This window comes from Anser brachyrhynchus, assembly GCF_964034855.1.
Source record: "Anser brachyrhynchus genome assembly, chromosome: 14".
In the NCBI taxonomy this organism is placed as follows: domain Eukaryota; kingdom Metazoa; phylum Chordata; class Aves; order Anseriformes; family Anatidae; genus Anser; species Anser brachyrhynchus.
Window position 1 is genome coordinate 7,441,662 of NC_137709.1, and position 25,607 is coordinate 7,467,268.

Genomic DNA, 25,607 nt, shown 5'->3' on the forward strand with positions numbered 1-25,607 from the left:
GAAACAACTGGATTAATTTAATATTTAGTCATTCAATGTGTGTTAGCCTATGCAATAGAAAATGGAATGGGTCAGATGTACAAAGTCTTTAGTGTTCTGCCGCCGTATTTGTCCTTTGAATTTCTTTCCCCTTTTGGCTATGGAAACTGACGCAGAACTGTAGGAAGAGAAACCTGCCAGTGACAGCTCGTTAGCAGGAGTGTCTCTTTCTGGTGTGGTCAGATGTTGATTCTTGTGGAAGAAAAATATTCTGGCTGTAGATATGACGGTGTGTTCCAGGAGGTTTTACTTAAGAAGACCAGAATATCCTCCGGTTGGAAGGATTCTCTGCTCTTAATAGCCTACACTCACTTGGCAGGAGCTGGTCAGTTCCATACATGTTTTTAATTACGGTACTGTAAGTTATGCCAACTTTGATTGGGGTTACTAAACTTAAAGATGTGAGAAGTCTGTTATAAAAGTGTGGCATAAAAATACACGTCCCTTCAGGGTCTGTAAAATCCAACGTAGAACAAAGTTGTGCAAGTAAATAGAATCTTTTGTTGCCATATGCTGATAGGAAGTGAGCTCTCTCGCTTCAATTTGCGTTCTGTTTCATCTCACTGAGAGTGTTCATCACCTGTTTTAATAGCTGTGTTGTAGGAGTGGACACACAAAGACATTGGGCAAGAGAGAAATGTTGTAAGATATGCAGCACTGGGTTCTTTATGAAAGTTTTCGTGTATGCTGTAGAAGTTACGTGATGTAATCTAAGAGTAAATATAGTCTAAAAGTTTGGGTTTCAGCAAAGATAGCACACAATCACTGCCTAAGTAAAAGAGTTTTCACATAGTAGATGGAAATGAAAGAACACTTGTAACAGTGTAGTATCCGTAATAGAATATGAAACAGGATTAAAAATAAGAGTTTTTTATAGAAGGATTCACAGAATGCAGCGTTGAGACCTGCAAGTGTGGAATTGAACATACTCCTGGTGGAACAAGTGATGAAATAAGATTTGCTCTTCTTTCCCAGGACACAGAGTTTCCGGGGGTTGTTGTAAGGCCAATAGGTGAATTCCGCAGCTCCATCGACTATCAGTATCAGCTCCTTCGGTGCAATGTTGACCTTCTGAAAATTATCCAGCTGGGCCTGACTTTCACAAATGAGAAAGGAGAATATCCTTCCGGGATCAACACCTGGCAGTTTAACTTCAAGTTCAACCTTACGTGAGTCTTCTGAGCTAGGGAATAGTCTGCCCACTGCTGCTGAAGTGGTGCTTGTCTTTGGGAAATGCAGAAGCCCGTCCGTGTGTTTGTCATCGGTGGTTGGTTCTGAGCAGTAACAATTCAGATTCTGATTTTATGGAACCCTATTTTGGCATGACAGGAGTTGCAATATTTCTGGAAGTCAAAGCCAGTCTAAAATACTGTCTGTAATACCCTTTCCCTTCATAAATAGCCTATGCCCAGTAATTCTGTGTGCCCTAAATTTGGCTTCTGGAAAAATGTTATGGTCTTAAACTTTATACACTTTCTGTATCTGTCTCTCTATATTGTATAATCATTTAAACAATTAAATCCATCTCTTCCTGCTAAAAAGAAATGGATGTGCTGTTTTCAGCAAAAAGGAGAATCTCTCTTTGCAGATCCATGCTAAAATATAAACTGGCATCTAAAGAAAAAAAACAGTGGAATTGTCACAGCTGTTCAAGGGGATGAATCTTGTTATAAGGAGTGTAAATCCTAACTGCAGTCCAGTTAAGATTTCAGAACAGCTTGTTTTGTATGTGGGAGGGTGCAATGATCATATTGAAAGTGATTTGATAGGAATTTTCTAGAGAGACAGATGCGGAGAGAGAGCCTAATGGTCACTCCAGTTTTCCAAAATGCAGCAGGTGGGGAATTTTTCTGAAAGGGCTGACTTGTTAGTGCTTCAAGTGCAAAGCTGCTTTTCTCCTTCAGGGAAGATATGTACTCTCAGGATTCCATAGACCTCCTCGCAAGCTCTGGGCTGCAGTTCCAGAAGCACGAAGAAGAAGGGATCGATACCCTGCATTTTGCTGAGTTGCTCATGACTTCAGGGGTCGTCCTTAGTGACAGTGTGAAATGGCTGTCGTTTCACAGGTAGGTCGGAGGTAATCACTGATGCTACAAGGGTATGAAATCTCTTTTTGGCTGAAATACTGCTGCTTTGGTCTATGGACAATGATGAGATTTTTAAGATTTAGCAGCTCTGCAGTTCTTAAGTGTAAAGTTGAAGGCGAAGTTTAAGAAGTGGCACCACTTATGTTAGCACCTACTGTGGTCTGAATTTTGGGTATGCGCTGCTTGCAAATCCATTTGCTGTTACAGTCCGCCTCTATGGCGAAAAAAAGGTGTCAGTGTTGTCAGTCATATTCAAACTTGTTAACCTGTGCGCGTTGCAAAGTAAGGTTTGTTTCTTCTGCCTTAAATGTTGGTGTTCTTCTCAGTTTCCATCTTGTGTGTATGCACAGAGGAAGAACTCTGTAGTTAAGGTATCTTTCTTGCAGTATTTCAAGCAACTTGATTGCAAAGCCTCTTGTCCTTGGTATCACTGCAAGTGAAAGGACTTGAGAGAGGAGGAGGTGGGAAGAGATTCTCAGGGGGTTTCGTGCTTTTCCATGTTGTCTGGAGTTTTATGAATATCAGAATATGTTAAGGTTTGAAAGCTATAGGATATTAAAAAGCAAACTCCAAACCTACTGAAAACTACTGTGTTGTGAAAAATGTGGTATTAGTACCGACGAGTACAGGTGCTGCCTGTTTATCTAGGTTCTGTATGTTTTTGGTTTCAGTGGTTATGACTTTGGCTACATGGTGAAGCTGTTGACAGATTCCAGGTTGCCAGAAGAGGAACACGAGTTTTTCCATATCTTGAACCTTTTCTTTCCATCTATCTACGATGTAAAGTACCTCATGAAGAGCTGCAAAAACCTCAAGGTACTTGCGTCTCCCCAGCAAACAAGCGTTGGGTAGATATCAGTGCTGCACATGGGCAGTAAGGCAAATGACAGAACTGCCACGTATATTGTCTCTAAGCTGGAGTGCGTATCAAAGCGAATAGTCACACACACACACACCTAGGCTAAGTTCGTATCTAATAGATGCTGCCTTCCCAGTTTTAAGCTTTTCAGTATGTTTATCGTGTAGGGGACATTTGCGTAACTTTGTGTATTGCTAATTTCAGAGGGCAGCTGTAATTCAGTATTCTTTATTTTTTCCTACTCAAGGTGGAGCATTTTGTTTTACACGAACTAGTGCGTGACTTGATTATCTGGTAGACACTCAGAGGGTAGAAAGTAATTTATCTACTGAATCACAGCCTTGTTTCAGGAAAGGGTGGGAAAGGTGCAGCACCTGTAATCTGTGAATATACAGTCATATTTTGAGTATCTGCAGCAGGAAAGCAAGGCACCTAAATTTAGGGAGAGTATTTTTGCATTTTTGAATGATTTTTACCATTTTAGTTCACTCACAGTTGGCGCGTGTTGCTGGAAACTGCTTCCAATATTTACACTTGTGTTTTGGAGAGGTGTGGCAATTGTGGTAAGACAGGGCTCGTACAAAACAGAGTCTGGTCTGTTTTCACTGCAGGGTGGCCTTCAAGAGGTGGCAGATCAGCTGGATTTGCAGCGAATTGGAAGACAGCACCAGGCGGGATCAGATTCTCTTCTCACAGGAATGGCATTCTTCAGAATGAAAGAGGTAGTGCGTTATTCTTTCTGGTTCTCTTTCCAGTCCCTATCCATCAATGCCAATACAACTGATGTCATTGGCTTTTTTGGTTTTTGTTTGAGCCTTGTGGCTGCCGCACTTCAAAATGTCAATAATAGGAAATGTTGATATTGGCACACACTTTTTCTGTTCGTACTTCTTTCCAGTCCTTATTTTACTTCCCACGCTGAATCCTAGAGGTGGCTGACTTCAGACAAGCTCCTTAATTAAGGTTAGGTGCTTTCCAGTTTAGGAAGGAACAGGAACTGTTTAATTGGGCCTCTTTTTTTTTTTTCCCCCCTCTGCAGTTGTTTTTTGAGGATACGATCGATGATGCAAAGTATTGTGGGCGGTTGTATGGCCTTGGCACCGGAGTGGCTCAGAAACAAAATGAAGATGTGGACTCAGCCCAAGAAAAAATGAGTATTTTGGCTATTATCAACAACATGCAGCCATGACAAGTGGGTACCCCTCAGCAGAACATGGTTACTGTATTGGCAGCTGCTGTCCTCAACTATTTTCCCTAAGAGTGTTTCAAAAGGCATCTAAAGTACACAGTCTGCAGAAGGCCTTCGGTTTTGCTGAATGAAGAGCTGCATCTTCATTTGAAACCCAGAAGGAGAGAGTTGACTGAATTCCTAATGCCAGCATTTGTGATTTGCCATCTTTTTAATACGAAGGGCAAAAGACAGAAACTGTGTATACCTCTTTTTTTTCCTCTTTATACTGTACAGAATCTGCAAGGAAGACTTAAGAGTAGAATATCCAGTAAAGCTAAGGGTCTGGAAATCCAATGAAATCGGACACAGACACGCACATGAATTTGCAAATTGTGCTTTAGAAAGCTTATTTTAAAACTTCTGCATGTTGTGAGGGTCAGAGCTTCACCTCATGGTTTGCTTCTTTTATCTTTGTATAGCCTGTGGAAATTGTTCCCTTTGATCACTGCGGAGGTTTCGGAAAGGATGACATTAAAAATGATCCTTGCAGCTAAAACTATTCAGAGATTTGCTTTAACAACACTGGGGATGGATATTACTGGAATTGATTTGATCTGCTCCATAGTTTCTAATTCTGTATGGTACAGGTTTGACTCATACTGAGCTTTGCCTTAGTTCTTACAGGCATTAATAAACTGTTCTGGAAGTAGATTAAGTTAACCTTTGCTCGAGGACCTCTTGACAGGACCAGTATTCTGACTTCAGTCTTCTTCAGCTAGACCTACAAATTTTATTCTTCTTGTTGTAACACAGCTAGTTCAGCAGATGGATAAACACTTGTCCCTCTTCTCCCCTACTTCTCCAGTCCCTAATTTTACCATATGCTTAAGAAGTGACAAAGTAGCTCCCTTCCTTTTCATTATAAACAGCTGAAAAGCAGCTAGAGGATGGAAGAACAGCGTGGGGTTCTGACTTTTAAAACTCAAGCCATTCTACAATAGTTTTTTCTTCCCCAACAGTTTGGTAATGGCATTTCTTTTTTTTTTTTAAATCTTTTGGACATGATAAACGTAAAATGCATTTTAAACAAGCTTAACTCTTACTTAGGAGTGAAGGTTTAGAGCTGGTATTTAAAATGCTTGTAAATAGTACTTGTTTTTAACTTTTGTAAAATAAATTTTTTTAAAACGGGCCTTGTTTTGGATTTTTCCATCAAGTACTAAAATTCCTCAGAATTGAGGATTTGTAATCTGAATTAGTGATACCTGCATCCAAGAGAGGGAAGATGCTCAAGTTTCTTCCTTCTTTTACTATTTATGATGTGCTACTGCAGTAGTTCTTAATAAAATCGGCTTTTAACTTTTGTCAGCTACTATACAATAATTTTGAGTTTAAATGTACTCATACTCATTTTTTGCTCTTCTGTCAGCACAGGATGCAGAATTATGGACTATTTCAGTGCAGCTTAGCCACTTGAAATGGCAAATCCATTTTGCTCCTGTGAAGTTTTACTGCTTCATCTTGACTAGTTGTTTTGCTTAATAGGAGAGCTGTTTGGTTAAGCAGTAGCTCCCCCTCCTGGTTTTTAAGTGCTTCGTACAGAATTTAGCAAATTCAAATCACCAGCTTATTCTGCAGGTGGATTAATCTTTTGGTATGACCCCTTACTTTTATCTACTGCTATTTGAACTGTTTTGATGCTGTACATGCCTTGAAGCAGGAACTGTATCAGTGTCAAGTCTGCATTCTGACTACAAGAATCTAGAACAGTTCTTGATTTTAGTATTTTTTTTAAAGAGAAATCTTTGTACTTACCAACTTTATAAATCTGTGACCTCCTATCCCATTATTTTTTTCTGCTGTACTTAAGTTGCTTCTAGAAATTACTAAGATGCTATATTCACTAAGGCTTTTACAGGCTTGCTTTTTGAGGAAGAGTTAGTTTTTATGTTAAGATGGGAAAAGCCTTAAGTAAGCTCTAAGACTGGTCAAAATGTTGAATGTTCAAGATTCCATAATCTAGGATCACTTCAGATGCTTAAATTGCAGCACCTTTATAGAACCTACTAGAACCTCACATTTACCCTTACTATAGCTTAAAAAAAAAAAAAGTTCAGCCACGGACAGTGTCAGGAACAGGTACTTCTGCTTTTCCTGACCTGGAAAAGTCCCTTATCTCTTGCCAGTTATGCTGGAATCAACTGTAACAACTCTTGCCTTCCCTTTTAACTTGTATACTTGGCTTCATTCCACAAGGTTTAAGTCATAGCACACAATACTTGCTCTATCTAGCATGTTCAATTTATGTTGTACTTAAAACAACAAAAAGACTTGTTTTTAATGCATTCACCCTTGATTGACATTAATTTATATTCATCAAATCAAATGCCAATTCCTGCTTGTAGAACACTTTATTTAGAGGAGGGAAAATAAATTCACAATGCTTTTAAGAACAATACTGGTTGTAGGGTCAGACTACTTAAAGGAACCATTATTTTTTCCGAAGGGTGGCTCCTATTCTTCCTCTGCTGAAAGACTGATATAGCTGCTCAAAACTGTTTCTCTTGAACATAAATTCCAAGAGTTTTCCTTAGCTTAACTTCCAACAAATAAAAAAAGACAATACAAAAATCCTGTATACAGTTTCAAGGCCACATTCTACTGCTTTTGAGTTCTCTAACAACAATCTCTTCAGTAGTAGTTGATGACCATGAGTGTCTGTATATAAACCTGATTTTTTTGTAGTTTTATCCAAACTAGTAGTCATCAATAACCACATCCATAGAAACAAACCTTCAGTTGAAGGAAGAACAGCCTTGGTGATGTTAATTGGTGTTAAGCAATTGAGGGCAGCTCTAAGGAGCTGTGCCTGGTCTCAAAACGTCATGTCAAGAACTTCCTGCCAGCCTTCTCGTAAACGGTAGCAGTACCGTGTTTCCTGAGGAGATCCAATGCCTGTTCACGTAGTTCAGGAGGACACTGGGATCCAATGTGAAGGAGTACAAGGCAGCACTCCAGCACATCAGGGAAGGGAAAGAACTGGAAAAAAAAAAAAAAAGAAAAAAAAAGTGTAGCCTTGGAAGAGACAGTCATCAGATTTTTTTTTTTCCTGTTCTTCTAGGACATTAGCACATATAACCAAGTTTGTTGCCTTACGCACTATCACTGTGATTACCTTCAGTTATCTAACAGACTAGAGAAGAGAGGGGACAAGGCAGACTAGGAGAGATGGTTTTCCAGCACATGGTGTGATTTCAGCAGTTTCTGATCAATACAGGTCATTTTATACTTGACATTCATGACTCAACTATCAAAACTGTTTTTGCAAACATAGTATCAAGTATTTTAAAAGTAATCCCATCAGAGAGTTTCAGCCAGGATATCCGAGTGAGAAGTTTTATTTGCGCTCTCCAACAGCGTGGAGACGTGTGAACTCTCAAAGCTGCCATAGGATCAAGTCAGTGAAAAGGAGGATGATTCCAGTGAAAAGGAGGATAATTCTGCTCACGTATGTGAGCCAGTCTGTATTTACACTGCTAGCACCAAGGCAGCAGAGTAAGACACCTTTATCTTACAAACCTAGAGTGCAACTGTGGCACAAAGAAAGTTGTTGCTCCTTACCTTACGTTAAAAAAAGGGGGGGAGGATTATATGATGAGACTCCCCTTACGAAAAGACTGTCTTCTTTCAGAACCATGCCACCTCTTCTGAAAACTTACCTTTAAACTGTCTGGAAATTCTGCTAGTTTCTGCTTTGCTTCTAGAAGGCGCTTCGTTAGCTCAGGGAGGGTAATTGTTTCCTTTACTTCATCTTTACTGCCAAGAAAAGAGCAGGTGTAATGGATTACTGTTTTGCTTAAATGACCACATAGCCTCCTCCCTACTGTAGTCAGAGCACAGGAGAGGGTTAGACAAGAACCCTCTAGTTCTTTCTTGCTGAAGTCCCAAATAATTGTTCAACGAAGAGACAGAACTGTTAGATCATGGTTGTCCTTTTCATTATCCTCCCCTTTTCAAGTTGCCCTGCTTGCTCACTGTATCAACACAGCCTGTGCATCAGAAAGGTGTTCAGCTGTGTTAAGTTCATGCATGTGGTGGTGCTCCTGGGATATGCAAAACTTCTGAGCAGTAGTATGTTAAAGTGTCCCTGGGCAATGAGCCTGAGATTAGAGGGAATCTGAGCTAAACAAGAAACCCGCTACACAAACAAAAAGCAACACCTTTCAAACTCTTTGTTCCCGTTCTGAAAGCTTACCAGTTTATCTGGCTCTTGCCAGAGCTTGGTTTATCTGATTCATTCTCCGAACTCTGCGGCAGGTTGCCTTCCTGGATACTTCCGTTTGTGCTTTCCTGGAGATCATTCCTCTGCTGCTGATGCTGGTGTATCATGTCTGCTAAAATCTGCTGGACCTCAGCTATATCTCTCTGTGTGTTCTGTAAAGGAGCAGTCACTTCTGAAAGAAGCACTTTGCAGCCATTCAGTTTTGACTGTCTGTCTACCCAATCTACTGAGCTAGTTCTCGAGTCACTTCCTGGCTCACATCTCTGAAATTCAGTTGTATTGTTGAGATTTTTGTCCATCTTAGTTGCAGTTTGATCAGGAGTATCTTCAGGAGAGGAGGGACCTGAAATGGAACTCTGCTCAAGAGCTGTCTGCTCACTGGGACACAGCACAGGATCCAAACCAGTCTTTTGCGAGATGGTGGAATCTTTGGGTGGGTTCCACCACAGATCATACAGCAGTCCATAAGCCACGAAGCCCTCTAAACTTCTGCAAGCAGCCATGCTTTGAGAATTTGTGCTGTCCAGTTTGTCTCTCAGGTTCTCACAGCCTAATAATGAAAAAAAAAAAAAAGGATTATAAATAGATTATAAGATAAGAGCTGCAGGATAAATGCATAGCATGCTCTGGAGAAGAAAGGGAAGAACAGCCCAGAGTGATTTCTAACTATGAGAGGAACAGAGCTTTCCAGTGTGCCCATCTCCCTTACAGATCAGAGCGTGCTGGATTTCTAACGTCACCACCACTGGGTGACATTGCTGAGCTTCCTTCCAGTCAAGAATTTTCATCTCCCAGCGGCCCTTGCACCACCCTGATTCCATAGACAACGAAGTGAACTCAGCATGGGAGCGGTACACTGCTAAAAGCCAAGTTTCCTTATACACGGGAATATCTTACTCCTGATATTATGCCTAGTAATAATAATGGGCACATAGCTCTGAAGATCCCCTTATTTGTCAGTGCCAGGAGATGTACTAGAAAAGACTTACCGTCAGGAAGGAAGATACTGCAAATCTCTTGCATCAAAGTAAAATTGCTGGCATCGTAACTGCGGGTCACAGCACCAAGAATACTTTTCACTGCTTCATCCCAAGCAGCAGCCTGATAGCTCAGTGCTGCAAGGGTCAGGTCATGGGAGATATGGAAAAGCACCTAGAGGAAGCAGCAGAGAGCACAATGAATAATTTTACTGCTAAGCACGAATGACTCACTGGTTAAAACCATTACAGAAAAGTCCAGAAGCACATGACTTGCTCAAAAGCAATTTCCACAATGATGCAATTTACATAGTTTATGTAGGAAATCAGAGCACTTTTACGTGACTTGTCACTGTAATAATCAGCAACTGTGCTTGCATGTGTCCTACTAATTTGTACATCAAAGGTCAGTGACTCACTGAGGTCAGAGAGTTGCAGGAGCACCAGCTTATGACCAGACTTTCTGAACTCCAGGATATTTTGACAAGCACTCCTGCTTCTCCTGACAGTTCTACACAAAACCCCGTATCACCGCTGAGAATACTCAGCTATGCCAGTCACTCCCACCCAGCCAGCACGTCAGTGATCTCAGTGCTCATCACTGACACCATATGTGCGTTCTTACCCTGTGCAGAAACAAACTGGTAGGTATGGAAGCTGCCCCAGGTGCCTGTCATCTACCTCTCTCAGACTATAACCTCATCTTTTAGCAGGATGCAGAAAGCAGTCCCCTGGAAACAGCTCACACAACACCACAACGTGGCTGTGTTTTACTGCACATGCCGTAGCGAGGCTTAGCGTGTATACAGATCCAAGTCCAATTACCTGCTTTGGGTGGGTGTTGCTGGTAGAAGGAGGATGCTCAATGCTGCGTAGCTGCTCCCGTGCACACGTGGCTTTTTCAGCAGTGTTCATGCCCAACACCTTCTGCCACACTTCTATCACCATGTCAAAAAATGAGGCGTCTCTGTTCAGCTCCCAGCTGTGGTAACAGGGAGGCACAGGGCTCTTTCGGTTACAGGGATTTCTTTCACTAAGGCACTTGCAAAGCAGTTCGTTGAGGCAGAAAACAAGTCTTTGCCCCTTTAAAAAAGAGGAAAAAAAAAAGCACTGAGCTGTTGCAAAACAAAAAACAATCCCTTACTGACTATAGAAGCAGTCAAAGTTAAAAATGTGGCTAGCAGCGGCTTGCTGGTGATGGTGCTTCACAACAGCAGCTACCAAATAAAAATGCTGACAGACCAAGAGGCTCTAAGGTCAGAAGGAAGCCTCAAAACGAGTAAAGTAACCTTCTGCTTCACAATCCACACAACAATGAATTCCTGGATTAAACCTGTAATAGCAGATGGAGTTACAGTGAGCACATTCACTCTGAATGACGCTGAACACCACCTTTTACCTCTTTCTTCTGATTAGTATTATGTACTGATAATAAATAAATTAAAATAAATCTGAGTAAGAAAACTGCAATACATCATTAACAACAACAAAAAAACAATAAACAGAAAAACCTCCACTACCTCTCTTACATACTTAGGATGCATGGAGCCTATCTATGTGCCTCCTCACCACATGCCCCTTTCCTCTGCAAATATGCATTTATTTATTTATTTTTCAAGTGTTATTGCACAAACTTTTAGCAAAATAGTTTGAGGCAAAATCCATTCAGGATTTCCTGTGGATTGTTAATATATGGGAAGAGGTGCAAAATTAAGCTAATCTGGAGAGAGACAATGCTAAAATGAAGCAGAAAGGAAAGAACCAGACTCACAAATAATGTTTTCTGTTGTTGAAGGACCTCCTGGGCTCCAACCCAGTTTCTGGATAACAGCAGCTCTTGGGCACATCTGAAAGACAAACTTGCTGACAATTCCTCCTCTCCAGATAACAGAGCAAGCTCAGCAGCGGCTTTAAGGGATGTCACATCCCCCTTTTTTGCCAACACCTTAACTGCATCATAGGGTGAGGAAGCTCCCAAATAACTGAAGAGATACAAACAAATTGACCTTAGGTTAGTACTAAGATACCACTTAGAAACTGTATTGCAATAGTTCTAGCACAAACTTACAAATGAACATAAACTTTTATTTTCCACAAGGAGTCAGAGCTCTCATCACTTTGCTTTAAAAAAGGTTGCTAGAGACAGAGGTGCCTGATCCAATGCAAAGCTCCAGAGGGAAAGTGGCTCAGCCTACTGGTCTGGATGGCGGCACACACGCCATGCATGGCTTAGAAGAGTAATACAACAAAACAGACTCAAAGACAAAGATTAGCGCATTTGTCCGGATTTCGGCTGAATCTTTTCAGAAGTGTGAACACTCCAAAAATGCCAAAGCCGCAATCAACATCAAGCAAAGCCACCACACTATTCCAGGCCAAAATATTTCAAGCATAGTTAGTAATTTTGGTAGTCACAAATTTGAAACACTCTGACTGGAGGAGGGGGACCCACTGATTAGGATGTTAGCTAAGGGAACAAGAAACTCAAGATCAACCGCTGCACTGCACATTTCCAGTGGAAAGGTTAGAATGCTCACACGGATTTTTTGCATACATCTTAATTTTAGTCTTGCTAGACTAGTTTCCCAAGACTTCCACTAATGACTCTGAAAAGAGGTGGCTGCACTACAGTATGGAATTCGGGCCTTCTGCTCTGAACTGCCCCCTGGTGCTTCTTTTCATACTACACTACAGGGAGTCTAGTGAGAGCCTCAGAAAGCACCTTAGACAAATAATGAACAGGCCAGTTATCAGATCCTACTGCTAAAAAGTCAACAACTTGTTTCAGGTATTAAACCAATTCTGTCTTCTTACCAGTAACACTTACCATTTGGCAGCCATGGAATAATGACCATCTTTCTCTAACAGAGCTGCCCAACTCATGTAGAGATCCCTCAGAATTGGATCTTCTGGACGCAACCTGGCCTTAGCGATTACAATTGCTTCCCTAATGCACATAAGAGAAACCAGACAGAAAAGTTGATTGACTGTATAAAAAACAAATACCTCCTCCTTTTGTAAGGGAAGTTTCTCTCGCATTTAAAAAGAAACTGCCTCAAGTATTTTATGTCCATGAACAAAAAAGAAAACTTGTCTCACTAGATCAGAAAACCAATGCCATTACATCTTGAGATCCCATCTCCTATTTAAAAAGCACCCAACACTTTGAGAAACCCCAAACCGATAATACCTGTATCTGGCTACACAATCCGCCATGGGGAACATTCTACAGAAAATGTTTTAATTCAGAGTAAAGAAGAACTATGTTGTTTTATTCCATTCTTTTTCAGTTATTGTGTCTTAATCATTAAAATGTAGCGCAGTAGGTAATTTTTTTACATCATACTTCTGTGTAGAGTTGGTAACTTCTCTGTAAACACTCTCATGCAGCTTCCACAGTGCAGATGTTACAGCACAATGGCTGTACCTCACAATCAAACCATCAAAGGAAATCTACCCCACTAGAAAATAACAAAAATCTAAACATAAATATACAACAACCTGTAAAAATGATTCACTTTCAGGAGCTCAACAGCCTCATATACTTTATGGATGGACAGGAGATGGGAGGCAGCTTTCACATATTGCTCCTGAAAGCACAGCTGCTTTGCGAAGGCTTCTACTGTCCAAACCCAAGCCTGATATCCAACTGCAAAAGAAAAGGCAATACAATTACATGCAAAGTTTTAAAACTGGAAGAATTCCTGCAAGACTGACATCATCACTGGTTTCTTCAACACGTAACTCTTCTCCACCCCAGATTAGTTTCTCTCTCTTTTTTTTTAATCATTCTAATACAAGCTGAGGAAATGAGACAGGGAAAAGCTTGGACTTGAACACAGTTGTAAGATTTCAGTATCAGTAAATACAAAAGCGTATTTAAATCAACAGCAAGCCAGAGGGACTGCAACACGTGTCAAAGTACCAACTTTATCCTTGGAAGCACAGCCTGCTCCTCTGAGAAGTCCCAGAGCACTATATTTTCTGCTATACCAACCTAGGGGCGCTTGTGGTCTTTTTCCTCTGTCATAAGCATGATTTGTGTTTGACTTTTGCCATCACGCAGTTAAAGAAGCAACTTCTTTCCAATCCAGAAAAATCATGAGTTTCCAACTCAGGAAATCATAATGAGGTGACCCTTGGCAGCTAATTCAATCTACTTAAGTGTTACAAGAACAAACATACCCATAGGTGAGATTGCTACCAGCTGGTCTGTCAGCTCTCCCCTCTCAGCAGCTGCCTGGAGGACACCCTTCATATCTCCTTTCCACAACATGAGCTGCTGAAAGAGCTCGGGATGCCCATTCTCCAAGTGATATTTTCCTGTTTGAAGTAAACACACTTCCTAGTTACTTATCGGCATGAGTGCAACAGCATTATTCACCATTGTAAAATACAGTGGCAAAAATGAATTTGTTCTGGCTTAAGACATTGCAGATTTGCATCTGAAAGCCATAAAAACTGTTTGGGAAAAGCAAGTCTTTTGTTCTCTTCATAAAGACCTGCATTCTCAAACCTACACTGTAATCTGCAGTGAAGAAAATTCAAGCATTTTTCCTAATCTGTCTTCTCCTTGAATGTCACAGTGACAATGTCAAATTGGTCTCATTATTCGCTTTACCTTCCACATCAATCATGTTGTGCAGAGAAGCTCTGTCTGCGAACAGCCCCAGATGGATACGATCCCCGAGGTCAGGGGACACATCTTCATTATGATCTAACACAGATAAAGAGAATGAACATTCAAGATTTGATACAACACAGGGAACTAGGACCTGCCAAGTCACTGTTCTGCTCCACTACACTCAACTATTGCATATATCTGAATCTTCCACTTTCTTACCTGTATAGAGATTTAACAAGTGCTCACTTTCACAGATCATTACTCTGAATTTGTACCTAAGCTTGATTAGAAGGACTGTGTGTGAGCAGAACATTTATTCCAAATCAAACATAGCAAGTTCCCTTGCATGCTCTGAGTCTATGGAACCATACTGTGAGAATAAAAACATCTCCCTCGCGGCTTTTCTCCTGCATGTATTGTGCTTCTGAAAGTGAAAAAAAACTTTGCAGCTCTACAAACAATTTTACCTCCATCTCTACTATATACAGGATCCTACACAAAACTTGTCTGGAGTGCCTACAGAATGCTGAAACACTTCAGGAGAAGCAAGATAGAAGACTGTAACTTGTTGCACAAAGGCCAAGATTTCCAGAAGTTAAAGCCTAGTGGTCCAAAGCAAGTCCTTAGACACATACTTCTGAATATTTTAGAGCACCTACCCCCTAAGTATTTTACCCAGTTGATCAGATGGAGGAAGCTGCAGTTTAAGATTGATACCTTTGGTTTTCAGACATGTAGCCAGCCTCAAGCAGTCCTGATGCAATTCATCTTTTGATCTGTGATCCATGGATGTGGTGAAGGGTAGAATAGAGCGAGGTTTCTTCTTCTTCAGAGAGGCATCAAAAGCTGAAAAATCAGTCACAGTTTAGTCACCGCTGCACAGTTACAAGTCTACAGCAGAACTCTCAGACATACTCCAAAACAACCCTGTTCCTTGCATGTGAAAATAAAAACCAGATTCTCAAGTGCCACCTGCATCTCTTTTATGACAATTCCAACATTTGAACACTGATCATTTTGCTTATTTTTCTGCCCATCTTGCCTGGACAAGAACTAGCAACTAGAAGGCAGTATCTCAGCCCACATTAAACACCAATTGACTTGACAAGCAGGGAAAATAAGAGAAGAAAACTGAAATATTACAGAGATTTTAAGAGAATCTCCTTCTCCACCACTTTTTGGTGTCTCATTAAGAAGTGAAGCTACTGCCAAACTCCATTCTAGCAGTCCCGCATCAAAACAATCTGAAACATACTAACTTGGTTTCTCTTTAGGTGGATCTTTTTTCACAGGAGTAGCTTTCTGGGTAACAAAAGGCTTTGACAAACTGAGTGGAGGGTATTCAGATGCAGATGAAGATGTATCCTTGGACACTGTGGAGTTAAGTGATTAAAAAAGTGATTGAAAAAGGAAAAAACCCATAGCAAGATACCTGACATACACATTCTGTAACAATAATTTAAAAATAGAAAGAAAGTAAGCTTTGCTTTGCCATAGAACTTAATAGCATTTTAGGGAAAGTAAATAATAAGAAAATGTTACAGAACTGTCAGAATGCTAAGTAAGATGTCAGAAGGCACTAATGAAGGTCTATCATTACAAGACTTATCATCAGAAGGCAACACTGATCAAAAATGACACTTTTTCAAGACACGGTTAATTCTGTTCATTAGTCCAGAATCTCTTATTTAAAGACAACTAGTCCCAAACTAGTTTATAAAATTATGATTTCAGAACACCTTTTCTATTTCCTTCAAGTGGACTACTTCAATAGAACAACATTATGACAAAATCCTGCATGAAAGTACTAAGCTTGCTGATGCTCTGAAGGCTGAGCAGTCTGGGAATCATTAAACTAAGACACTTTAATTATTACCGGCTGCGGAAACTTTATCAGGCAACTCCATCTCCCGAGCTTCTTTTTCTCCTTCATGGTCTGACACTCCATTTTCCTCTAGCAATACATCCTTCATGCTCTCATCTCCATTCACGGCATCACTTAGATCCTGTTTGGCGGGACTCTTTCCTATAGGCTTTTTCTTCTTCTTGGCTTTGACTTTTGGTTGGATACTTCTTTTCTTCTCTAATTCTATACTTTTTTTGCCTATAAAGGTCACAAAAATTACTTTCACATTATTTGTAGAGATTTTTAGTGTACAAGCTGTCTGCCTCCCAAAATCAACATTTTGTTTTCCAATAGGGATACAACTCTATTTAAAACTGGACAGTTTATCCCTGAAAGGGTAGCAGGCAGGTTTGAATTCAACAAAGAAAACTTTACTACCATTTCATGGCAACCCTCTATTCCCCAGCTCCCACATCCTCTTCAGGAAAGGATCTTCTGTTTGAATATACTTACCCTGAGGAGGCCGTGTATGTTCCTGCTTTGAGATGTACCACTTGTGAACATAAAAGTCGTCAGCTCCAGTATAAACAGAATCCGAATCCACTGGTGACCACTGCACACACAGTAGCCTGCCCTGGTGCCCTCGATAGTTGCAGAGTGGCTCTTCCTTCATAACATCCCATACCTTATGAACCAGAAAGAAACCAAATTACTCAAGAAGTCTCCTCCTCCCTTAAAACTCTGCATTTCCTCTTCAGTGATTTGCATTTTATGATCTTCTTTATTAGTGAGCTTACAGATATATTTCAGTTACCAATAGGTAAATGGAGAAAACTCAAGAGCTTGCTTTGTTCGCAATGATATATCTGCATCCTTCTTTTTTTTAAAGATCCAAAAATGCTAATATGAAAACAATAACAACTGGACTTAAAAATCAGTTTGTGAGGCACAAAAACATATCCACTGCCCAGCTTCCCTTTACAAATTTTCATAGGTCTGCACTAAAAGCCTTCTTTGCAACATTTTCATTTGTGCAGTGTGTAGGAAAACCAGAAATAAACATAAGGCAAAATGTATCTCTCTGTTTCAGCTATCCAGAATAAGATTGTTGCCAAGGGAAAACATGTAGTAATTAAGCAAGTTAAATTCACAAAAGCTTTGTTGTTCAGTCAGCTGGGTTCAAAAATACTGCAGAACGGATGATTTGAAAGCAAAACAAATACACTTCTGAGGGGCTGTAGAGCAAATACCTGTGCAGTGCCATCGTAACAAGCTGATACCAATCTGCCTTCATGGTGGGGACTCCAAGAAAGACTTGTGATTTTAGCTGTGTGCCCCGACAGAGTTCGAAAAGGCTCTGTTATTGTCAAAGGACTTTCTGAAGTGTTCTCTGAAAGAACAAAGAAAATGATAAAGTATGGCTGGCAATACAAACCAGGAATAAAGCAAAACAAGATGCCAAGACCTGGAATATAATTTGCAAACTATTACCTACGACACTCTTCAGATTATGCACATAAATAGTGGCATTGACTGAGCCTGAAGCTATCAAGTAACTCAGCTCTGGCTGGCTCCCATGCTCATGATGCCATCGAATAGCGTTAATCAGTTTATGATGCTGCTGGATAGTGCAGAGCAACTTCAAGCTTGGAGCCTGAAATATTTCAATTGACCTGAAATGTAAGAACAGCAATGTAAGAAATTTATGTCAGTGAAAATGGGATTTTTTTCTTGTTGTTATCCTGCATAAGAACAACAATCCATGAAAAAGAATAGCTAAATGAGTTTTTCTTTTCCTGATTCAAGTCACACCCTGGTTTAATATACCAAGAAAGTGTGTTTCAGTCAGATTAGATCCCTGAAAAATTACTTAACACGATGCTGTGGATCAATGTCACAAGCAACTAAACCAAACATCAGCAAAGAATGCTGTATTATCACAATTCAGGCACACTGGCAATGAAACAAAAGAGACAAACCAGGATAACAAAAGTACTTTCGCTTCACTAGAGTGACTCGACTCAGGATCGGCACATACACAACCTTAACCTACAAGCAAAACATACCCATCTTCATTGCCAAGAGCCAAGAGTCTGCCATCTGGTTTCCAGCTAATCTCTGTGCGTGCAGGCAGTTTGTGCTGTAGAAAGAAGACACAACTATTAGAAACAAGCACACAAACTCTTAAGTCTCTTCTTGGATGCATTCAACAGAACAAGACCAGCAACTGGACAGTTACAATTAGCCTGCAGAATCAAAGTCACAAAACTGCTGGCTGAGTTATGTAGCAGTGACGTAAGCTCGAGCAATTAAGGACTGCAAAATGATGCAAGAATCAGTGACTATTTTTATCCGTTTGGTGGAACGTCTCAAAGGAAGTCTGTCTGGTTTCCAGTAAGACATTAACGCTCAATTCTCCTTAGGCTCCCTAGAAAGCCCCAGACTTTCCAAGAAAATTCTACCACCCTTCAAAAGAAATCAATATTTACTGTAATTCTTCCTATTCTTTCTAATCTGGATGCAAGTGACTTGCAGTACAACTGTGATTTAGATGCCTAAAAATGATTATTTCATTGCTTATGACATTAGTCTCTTAACTTCCAGCAAGTCTTTTACTCAAGCATGAAGCCACAACCTAGCTGATCTAGTATATTCTGACTGACTTCAGTTGAATTATGCTGTCTCACAGCAACTGAAGACTTAACCCACTTCACTTCCTTTATCCTTTCAACTAAGAAATGACTGAATCATACCCGAGAACTAGTTATGGTCAGTTATCACCAACTGCTCTGCATTAGCAGAAGTGTAACAGGAAATAGACTCATGCAGAATCATGAATGCCTTTACCTACTGCTATGTTTATTTTAAAAAATGAAAAAGTTAATGTTTGCAACAAAAGAACCAGAGAAACTGAGGTAGTTAACCCATGCATGCCCACCACGTGGTCTAAGCTATGACATTACTCAGGATATTACTTCAGCTGTGTTGAAACTGGAAAGCTCTGTATAAACCAATTATTTTAAACAGCCATGTACAGCTTTATAGAAGAAAAATAGAACAGTAAGTAACTGATGCCAGGAACAGATGTCCCATGTTGACACTGGGGAAGAGAAGACTCTTTCAGTGGCAAACACATAAACTGTCTAAAGAGTTTCACCCGTGGAGACTGAGGGTTTTATATATTTTTTTTTTGTTACAGATTCATCACGGATGCAAATTCAGAAACCTGCAACTACAGGGCTACAAGAACTATGACACGGTTACCGCAGATCCATAGAAAAAGACAAAATCATACTCACTTTGATTGAATTAGTGTCTCTGATGACCTTGTTGATGTCATTTGCCTCCCCACTAAGCTTCCAAGGGTTGTGTTGAAAAACAATACCTTCCCCAGCACAACTATATAAAGTTACAGAGGGTTGTTCACCTTCTCCTATTCAACAGAGGAAATGACTAAATATATTATGTTCTTCATCAGTCTTAGCAAAAGCAATTACTCCCACTATAAATCAAACATTATTTTAAAAAGCTGTGTATGTGCTTTGATTGCCTGAGATCTGGCAGCAAGAAATTCTCACAATACAATCCTCTGAAATGACCTCTCATTTCCAGATATCTCCATAGTACAATCGCTTCACATATTTATACTCCCTTTAAAGCTTGGTCAGTGGAAAAAAGAAATAAGCTGTATAAGAGGAGCTAATGGCGCTATTCTGTTTAGTTTGAATGGTAGAAACATATCTATGGAGCTACGGAACCCCCATCTGACCCTAAACAATTACTGCAGAGTCCATGCAGTTACTTGCTTGTAATACCCTGAGGTAAGTGCAGAGGTGGTGTACTCCACTCCCACTTACTTCCTTTAAAGCTACTGGAATTCAAGAACTAGAACAGATTGTTTTGCTCCCTTGCAAAACTATTAACGATTCCTCTAGCAGAACACATCCTTAGTGGCTTGAAAGGATGGCTACCAAACAAATAGGGCTGTCTTTCCTAAGGAAGGAAAGCACACCAATTTCATGGCATCTGTGGGCTCCGTGCGGATGTCCTACTTTGTCACGAGACATTGCAAGACTCACCAGAAGACAGAGGAGGAGTCGGAGGCCCCCAGGCTAGTGTGTACACAGTCTTCTTGTGGTAAGTACTGGAGATCTGAGGTGGCTTGTTCTTAGCACTGGGCAGGAATATAAGAAAGCAGGGGTAATCAAATTTCAGCAAAGGGAAATACAGATGAAAATAAAATAAATCAAAGCACCACATTCCAGTGGTGAAAATGGACAACACCTTCTGTAGAACACTACTAGAAACAGAACAAAACTGTCTTGATGAACTGCACCCGCATGTTGCTCTTCATTTTCTGATAACATCTTTCTAGTTAAAGTTTCCCTTGACTGATGACCTCCAAGACATGATGGTTATGCAATTTGAGCAAGGTTACTTAAGAGCTACCAGACATAATGAAGAGATGAAAAGATACACTGAAAATCCATCTGACTGCTTTTAATTTAATCCTATCTCTTATCTAACAGCAAACATATACCTCAGGAATGACCACATCACCTAATGCATAGTGACACACCAGCAAGATCTGACACTAACGAACTAGAAAGCTTCTTTCTTACCTGCTGGAAAAGGTGTCAAATATGCCAACTTTTCCATCATCTGTTCCAAAAGCCAAGCAACCTTCCTTAGTTGGATGCCATGATAACTGCAAGAAAATTAGAAAGGGACACGAAATTACACAAGCCACATACAATTTATTTCTAAGTAATAAACAAAAAATTAAACACTGAAACCGATAAGCAAGGACTGTCCCTTATATCCACTCTTCCAACTATAGCCACTTGATTTGATCACTCCACAATGAGTATCAAAGACTCTCCCCATGATCAGTTATTGGGACGAGATGAAAGGTACTAAAACCATTAAAATACTACTTTATATCTACATTACAAGAACAGTATAGGACAGTGAGTAATCTTTTGGTACAAACAAGAGTATCTACCATGTTCTAAGGCTGCCACCTTTTACCAAACGTTAGCCTCTGGTGAATCACTAGTCAAACCAAACCTGAAGACATCCATGTCAGGCTTTGTGCATGTCATAAACCCCCTACCAGAGCAAGGAGAACCATGGATGAAGCAAGGAACAATCGCAAAGGTGCATAAAACCAAAAAAGTAAGGAAGTTTCTAGGGCTATTAAAAGGTCTAAAAGCGTGTTGCTCGATTCTGACATGTATTATATACCAGAAGAATTGAGCACAAAAGGAACAAGTTGGCTTTGTATGTATTTGGTTGGGAAAAACCTTCTTCAGAGTGAAAGACAAACTTTCTTCAAAAAGAAAAACAGAGTATGAGGAATAAAAGAAACAAGAAAAAAAAGGGAATCAGAAGCACACTTACTGCCGTAACTTTGGATTTTATGCTTTGCCAGAATGTTTTGACGTCATAGATATTGCTCATGGACAAAGTATTCCAGACACGGATCATGCTGTCCCCTACACCGATGGCAAGGCAGCCTGGGTCCACCGGGGAGAAGGCAAGACTATAGACAAATCCCCCGAGCGAGGGCATTGTCCAGCTACAATCAAGAGTTGATAGGTCCCAGCACTTCACCTAAAGAATATTTAAGAAAGAATGAATGGTAAATGTAGTGACCGGTATGACAAGGAAAAAACAAAGCACAAGTGAGAGGAAGAGTCAGAGGGTCAAATTCAAGACAATGTATGCCATTTCCACCCAGGGGAGTATGTCACAGATGACTGTAATAATTGGAAGACTGTAATGGAGCAGACAAAATGACTATGCTTTAATACTATGGTCCTCTTTTGACCTCAAAACAGGAGGCTCTCTGCTGCCTGTAAAAGGCAAAAAAAAAAAAAAAAAGCTTTAGTTTGTACAAGTCAGTACTGTAAATGAATTTAGGAATGAAAATAAAGCCATATTAAAGTGACATATACAGAAAGAACACGGTAAGCTCTCATTATTTAATGTTTACCATTCAAGTCCAGAGGGGCATAATCATTTGGTCCGTGATGGTAAAAGCTTGAGCTTACAAACTAACAAAAACACACACAGCCTGCGCTCAGAACAAATTTTAAGCCATGTTATAAAATGCTGAGATCAACCCACTTTAGGAGAAAATATATAGCTACAAAAGGGGTAGTTTCACTCAGTTAAACTGTATAGCCACTGCTGTTTTTACGTTAATTTGAAAACGGGTTCTTACATCTCTATCCATTGAAATGGAAAAAAGCAGCTCTTTGTCTTGATGCTTCACGGAACACAGATTGAACACAATACGGGAGTGATTTTGTCCTTCTGAAGATCCTAAAAGCGTCCACTTGCGTTTTCCAGGTTGGGTCAAATCCCAGAGCAGCAGTTCTCCTCTGCAAAATTCAAAGCGTATACTTCATTGTTCACTTCAAAACAGTAACACAGGCTGTTGATGGTAACACATATGAACATACTGCAAGTGTAAGAGTAATACCATACTAAATCTAGACTCACATGCACTACACGTCCCTATACAGAGATATACAAGACCCTACAGATAACCATACTAAACTACATTGAAGACTGACATGCCATTTTCTCCCATTAAATGGGCAAAATCACAATCAGTACCATTAGCAGTTGATATTCAGTTAGATTATAGGATAAATAATGGGACAAATAATATTATTCTAGAAGTCTGAACTCCCACTTTAACTCTTGGCCTGTCCTGTCTCCAGCTAGATCATGAAAGGAAAAAGATGGAGAAGTCAGGGTTTCCTACCCAGTTCTTCCTTCAGTATTGAATAAATTAACCTACAGTTACTGTCTGTACCCAAATGGCTGCGTGTCCTACTTACCCAAAGGAGCTGGATACAATTTCTGTGGAACGACCACAAGGCCAGTGAACAGTCAGCCAAATACGCTCTTTGACAGCAGGATCAATAGCTCCACCTCTTCTCTTTGTGGGTGGCAACTTCAAAGTCATAACACCTACAGAACCAAAAGGGATCATCTAGACTTTGTACATCAAAATCAGACAGAAAAAGAAGCCCTGTAAATCTGACGCTTTAAGTACACTCCCCACGCTTTAAACTACAAATGAAACCTGCACTTAGAGAGGAGCTCTTCTCCCATATTGCTATTGTTTATCTCACAGTATTAATTTTACTTACTTCTGCCTCTAGTACAGCTCCATATTCGTATGGTCTGATCTTTGCTTCCTGAAGCCAGGTAACAACCTTTCTTCGCAGCTGTATCTTGACTCAGCTCCCCATTTGGAACTTCACCTTCTCCTGAAGGAAATACCATAGAAGTCAAATTATTATACTCTAAAATTCAAAGCTCTGTAAAAATTACCTGAAAATACATTGCTCTGTATCAGAAAATACTTTAACTGAACTCATACGTTGCCTCTGATTAGGTACTTACTGACTTTCTATAAGGAATTCAGTTCTGTAGGACATTATGTGAGCTAAAAAGCATTTCACAAACTATTAATCACTTCTACGTACCTTGGAGTTCATCTTGCCAAGCAGGTAACCTTTCTTCACCAGGCACAGGGCACCAGGCCAGGCAATGTATTTCATCGTCATGGCCTCTTAGCCTATGAAGAATTTCTTTTTTCCTGCTGATGTCAATTACAATCACCATGCCATCCTTGTACCTAAAAACAGAGATTTCAATTAACCACTAGATTCTTGGATCCTTGCGGAACATCATCTAACCTGGCTACCAAGCTATTTACCAGGATCACTATCTCCATATTACAGAAAGAGAAGTTAAATAACAAGCAAAATGAGAATAGTTGTCAACTTCAGCTCAAGCAGAGCACTGGCATACATGCAGCTGCCTTCTTTTCAAGATGTGCAACCACACAGTACATTTGGCTTCAAGAATGACACCAATTTATTAGCAATACAGCTTTCAGAAACTTTAGAAGTAACAGTGGCTTTTACAAAAGGAAAACTTTTTTTTTTTTACCACAAGTTGCTTCTACTCCCTCCCTTCTCTTGTCTTTGTTTTCCCTCAAGAGAACTGTATTCTCAAGTCTAAAGGGCTTTCAGGTTCAATACAGTCTCAGGTTTGCAAAGGACAGGAATTGCAATGGTTGACAATGGCTCAATAAGAACTATGCAACTCTGTTCAGATGAAGTAACCAGTACCAGGACAAACACTAGTGAAGTCTATTAAAGAAAGATAAGTTTTCAGTAACTTCAGGGATTAAAACCAAACCTGGTCCTGTGAATTGTTACAGAATTCTACACCTTGTACATCTACTAATCAAAATGTTATTTCTAAGTTGTTGTATGCCAGAAGAAAAAAACAGCCACCAAAATCTCTTAAAAATAACCTTACAATTGTGCAGCAAAATATCCAAACAAGAACCTTTCAGAAGAAGAACGGGAAGCAAAACATACTTACCCAACAGCCACGAGGTTTTCATTATGAGGAGAACAAGTGAGACAAAAAATTGTCCGAGGCTCTGGGAAGAATTGCTGGCTGTCGCTTCTGCTATGCCAGTAACAAACAATTATCCCTTTTTCATCACCGGATACAATCAAATCCTTCACAAGGGGTGACCAGTGCAACGCTGAAACTGCATTCTGAAGAAAGACAAATGAATACATTTAAAGCTCTCTAGTATGCTTGGCCACTGAATTTATTTTGGAGGTCGTTTAAAGAATTAAAGCACAGAATAAAATGAAGTGCATTTAGCAGCGGTTTCTTTTGGATGGAAAACAGACAACAATAACCTAACAGCCTGCTTTCATTCGCTACCTAGAAATCATGTAACACTGAACACAAGCAGAAAATACTCTGTGAGCACTCCTCAGTATCAGTTGGGTTAGTTCTAAACCTTTTCAATTATTTTGGGCTTTTGCACATTTGACTTATTTGCCAGCATCCTGAGTCACAGCAGCTGTCCATGTGTACGTTCTTACCCCCGTCCTGTGCAGGATGATAACTTGCTGAAAAGATTTTAAGCAGGCATGGTCTGGGTGAAGTGGCATTGAGCACGTGCTACAAGCACAGGCATGCTTGATCACAGAGCTCTGATGACTGCCCACCGCTTGGCTTGTGAGGGTGTTGTAACAACAACGCAGACCTAAGGCTAGGAAAAAAACCTATCCAGAAGCATTTATCCGTTCTAACCTCACCACTTCAGGATTTTGCCTCGGGTTAGCGTGAGACCCTCCCCCCCCCCACCTGAGATATAAAAGGGCGGGCTCCGGCGGCTCCCGACTCCTACCTGGTGCAGGTCGTGCTCTCCCAGCGGGCCCAGGCTGTCGGCGTCCCACACCTGCACGCTGCCGTCGTCGGAGCCGCTGGCGCAGAGGCCGCCGTGCGCGGGGTGCCGGCAGAAGGCGAAGGCGGCCACCCTGTCCGTGTGCCCGATCAGCTCTCCTGCACCGGCAACCAAGGGAAGCCCCGTGAGCACCCCGAGCCTTCCCACACACCCCCGACCCTCCTAATCCCCCCCCATGCCCCCTCACCCCCCTCCCGTTACCCCCCACGCCGTGAGGCGAGGGGGCGGCGAAGCCCCCCCCCCCCCCCGGTCCGCCACGGTACCGTAAAAGGCGGGCGCGGCGGGGCTGCTGACATCCAGCAGGCAGATGCGGTGCCTGGCGGCGAAGCCGAAGAAGCGGCCGTCCGCGCTGGTGTCGCTGCAGCGGCTGCAGTACCAGTTGGGCGAGGCGGGCAGCACCCGGCCCGCCGCCGCCATC

General features: G+C 40.8%; 2 protein-coding genes across 6 annotated transcripts in view; one reads left to right on the forward strand and one right to left on the reverse strand.

The window, feature by feature from the left end:
- Positions 1–5,348, forward strand: part of CNOT8 (CCR4-NOT transcription complex subunit 8) — a 6,605-nt gene extending 1,257 nt beyond the window's left edge. For all 4 annotated transcript variants that reach the window (XM_080555845.1, XM_080555848.1, XM_080555846.1 and 1 more), the window contains exons 3-7: positions 1,015–1,208; positions 1,944–2,105; positions 2,798–2,942; positions 3,597–3,707; positions 4,025–5,348. In XM_080555845.1, the coding sequence (XP_080411971.1) occupies positions 1,015–1,208; positions 1,944–2,105; positions 2,798–2,942; positions 3,597–3,707; positions 4,025–4,174 (762 nt within the window). In that variant the 3' untranslated portion in view covers positions 4,175–5,348. The remainder of the gene's footprint in view (positions 1–1,014; positions 1,209–1,943; positions 2,106–2,797; positions 2,943–3,596; positions 3,708–4,024) is intronic.
- Positions 5,349–6,551: 1,203 nt separating this feature from the next.
- GEMIN5 (gem nuclear organelle associated protein 5) lies at positions 6,552–25,606 on the reverse strand (the record flags this gene model as incomplete). Of its 2 annotated transcripts, XM_080555838.1 has the most annotated exons (28): positions 6,552–7,195; positions 7,876–7,972; positions 8,412–8,988; positions 9,428–9,590; positions 10,241–10,498; positions 11,187–11,397; positions 12,243–12,362; positions 12,917–13,064; positions 13,601–13,738; positions 14,037–14,132; positions 14,757–14,885; positions 15,299–15,412; positions 15,916–16,143; positions 16,399–16,570; positions 17,136–17,275; positions 17,377–17,558; positions 17,952–18,025; positions 19,185–19,318; positions 19,965–20,059; positions 20,508–20,593; positions 21,289–21,501; positions 22,115–22,274; positions 22,740–22,872; positions 23,055–23,174; positions 23,394–23,545; positions 24,304–24,485; positions 25,133–25,287; positions 25,453–25,606. In XM_080555838.1, the coding sequence occupies 28 exons, from the start codon at positions 25,604–25,606 to the stop codon at positions 7,040–7,042; spliced, it is 4,587 nt and encodes a 1,528-aa protein (XP_080411964.1). In that variant the 3' UTR covers positions 6,552–7,039. The 2 variants fall into 2 exon arrangements, with proteins under 2 accessions (XP_080411964.1, XP_080411965.1); XM_080555839.1 differs by lacking the exons at positions 25,133–25,287; positions 25,453–25,606 and adding an exon at positions 24,825–25,034.
- Position 25,607: the final 1 nt, after the last annotated feature.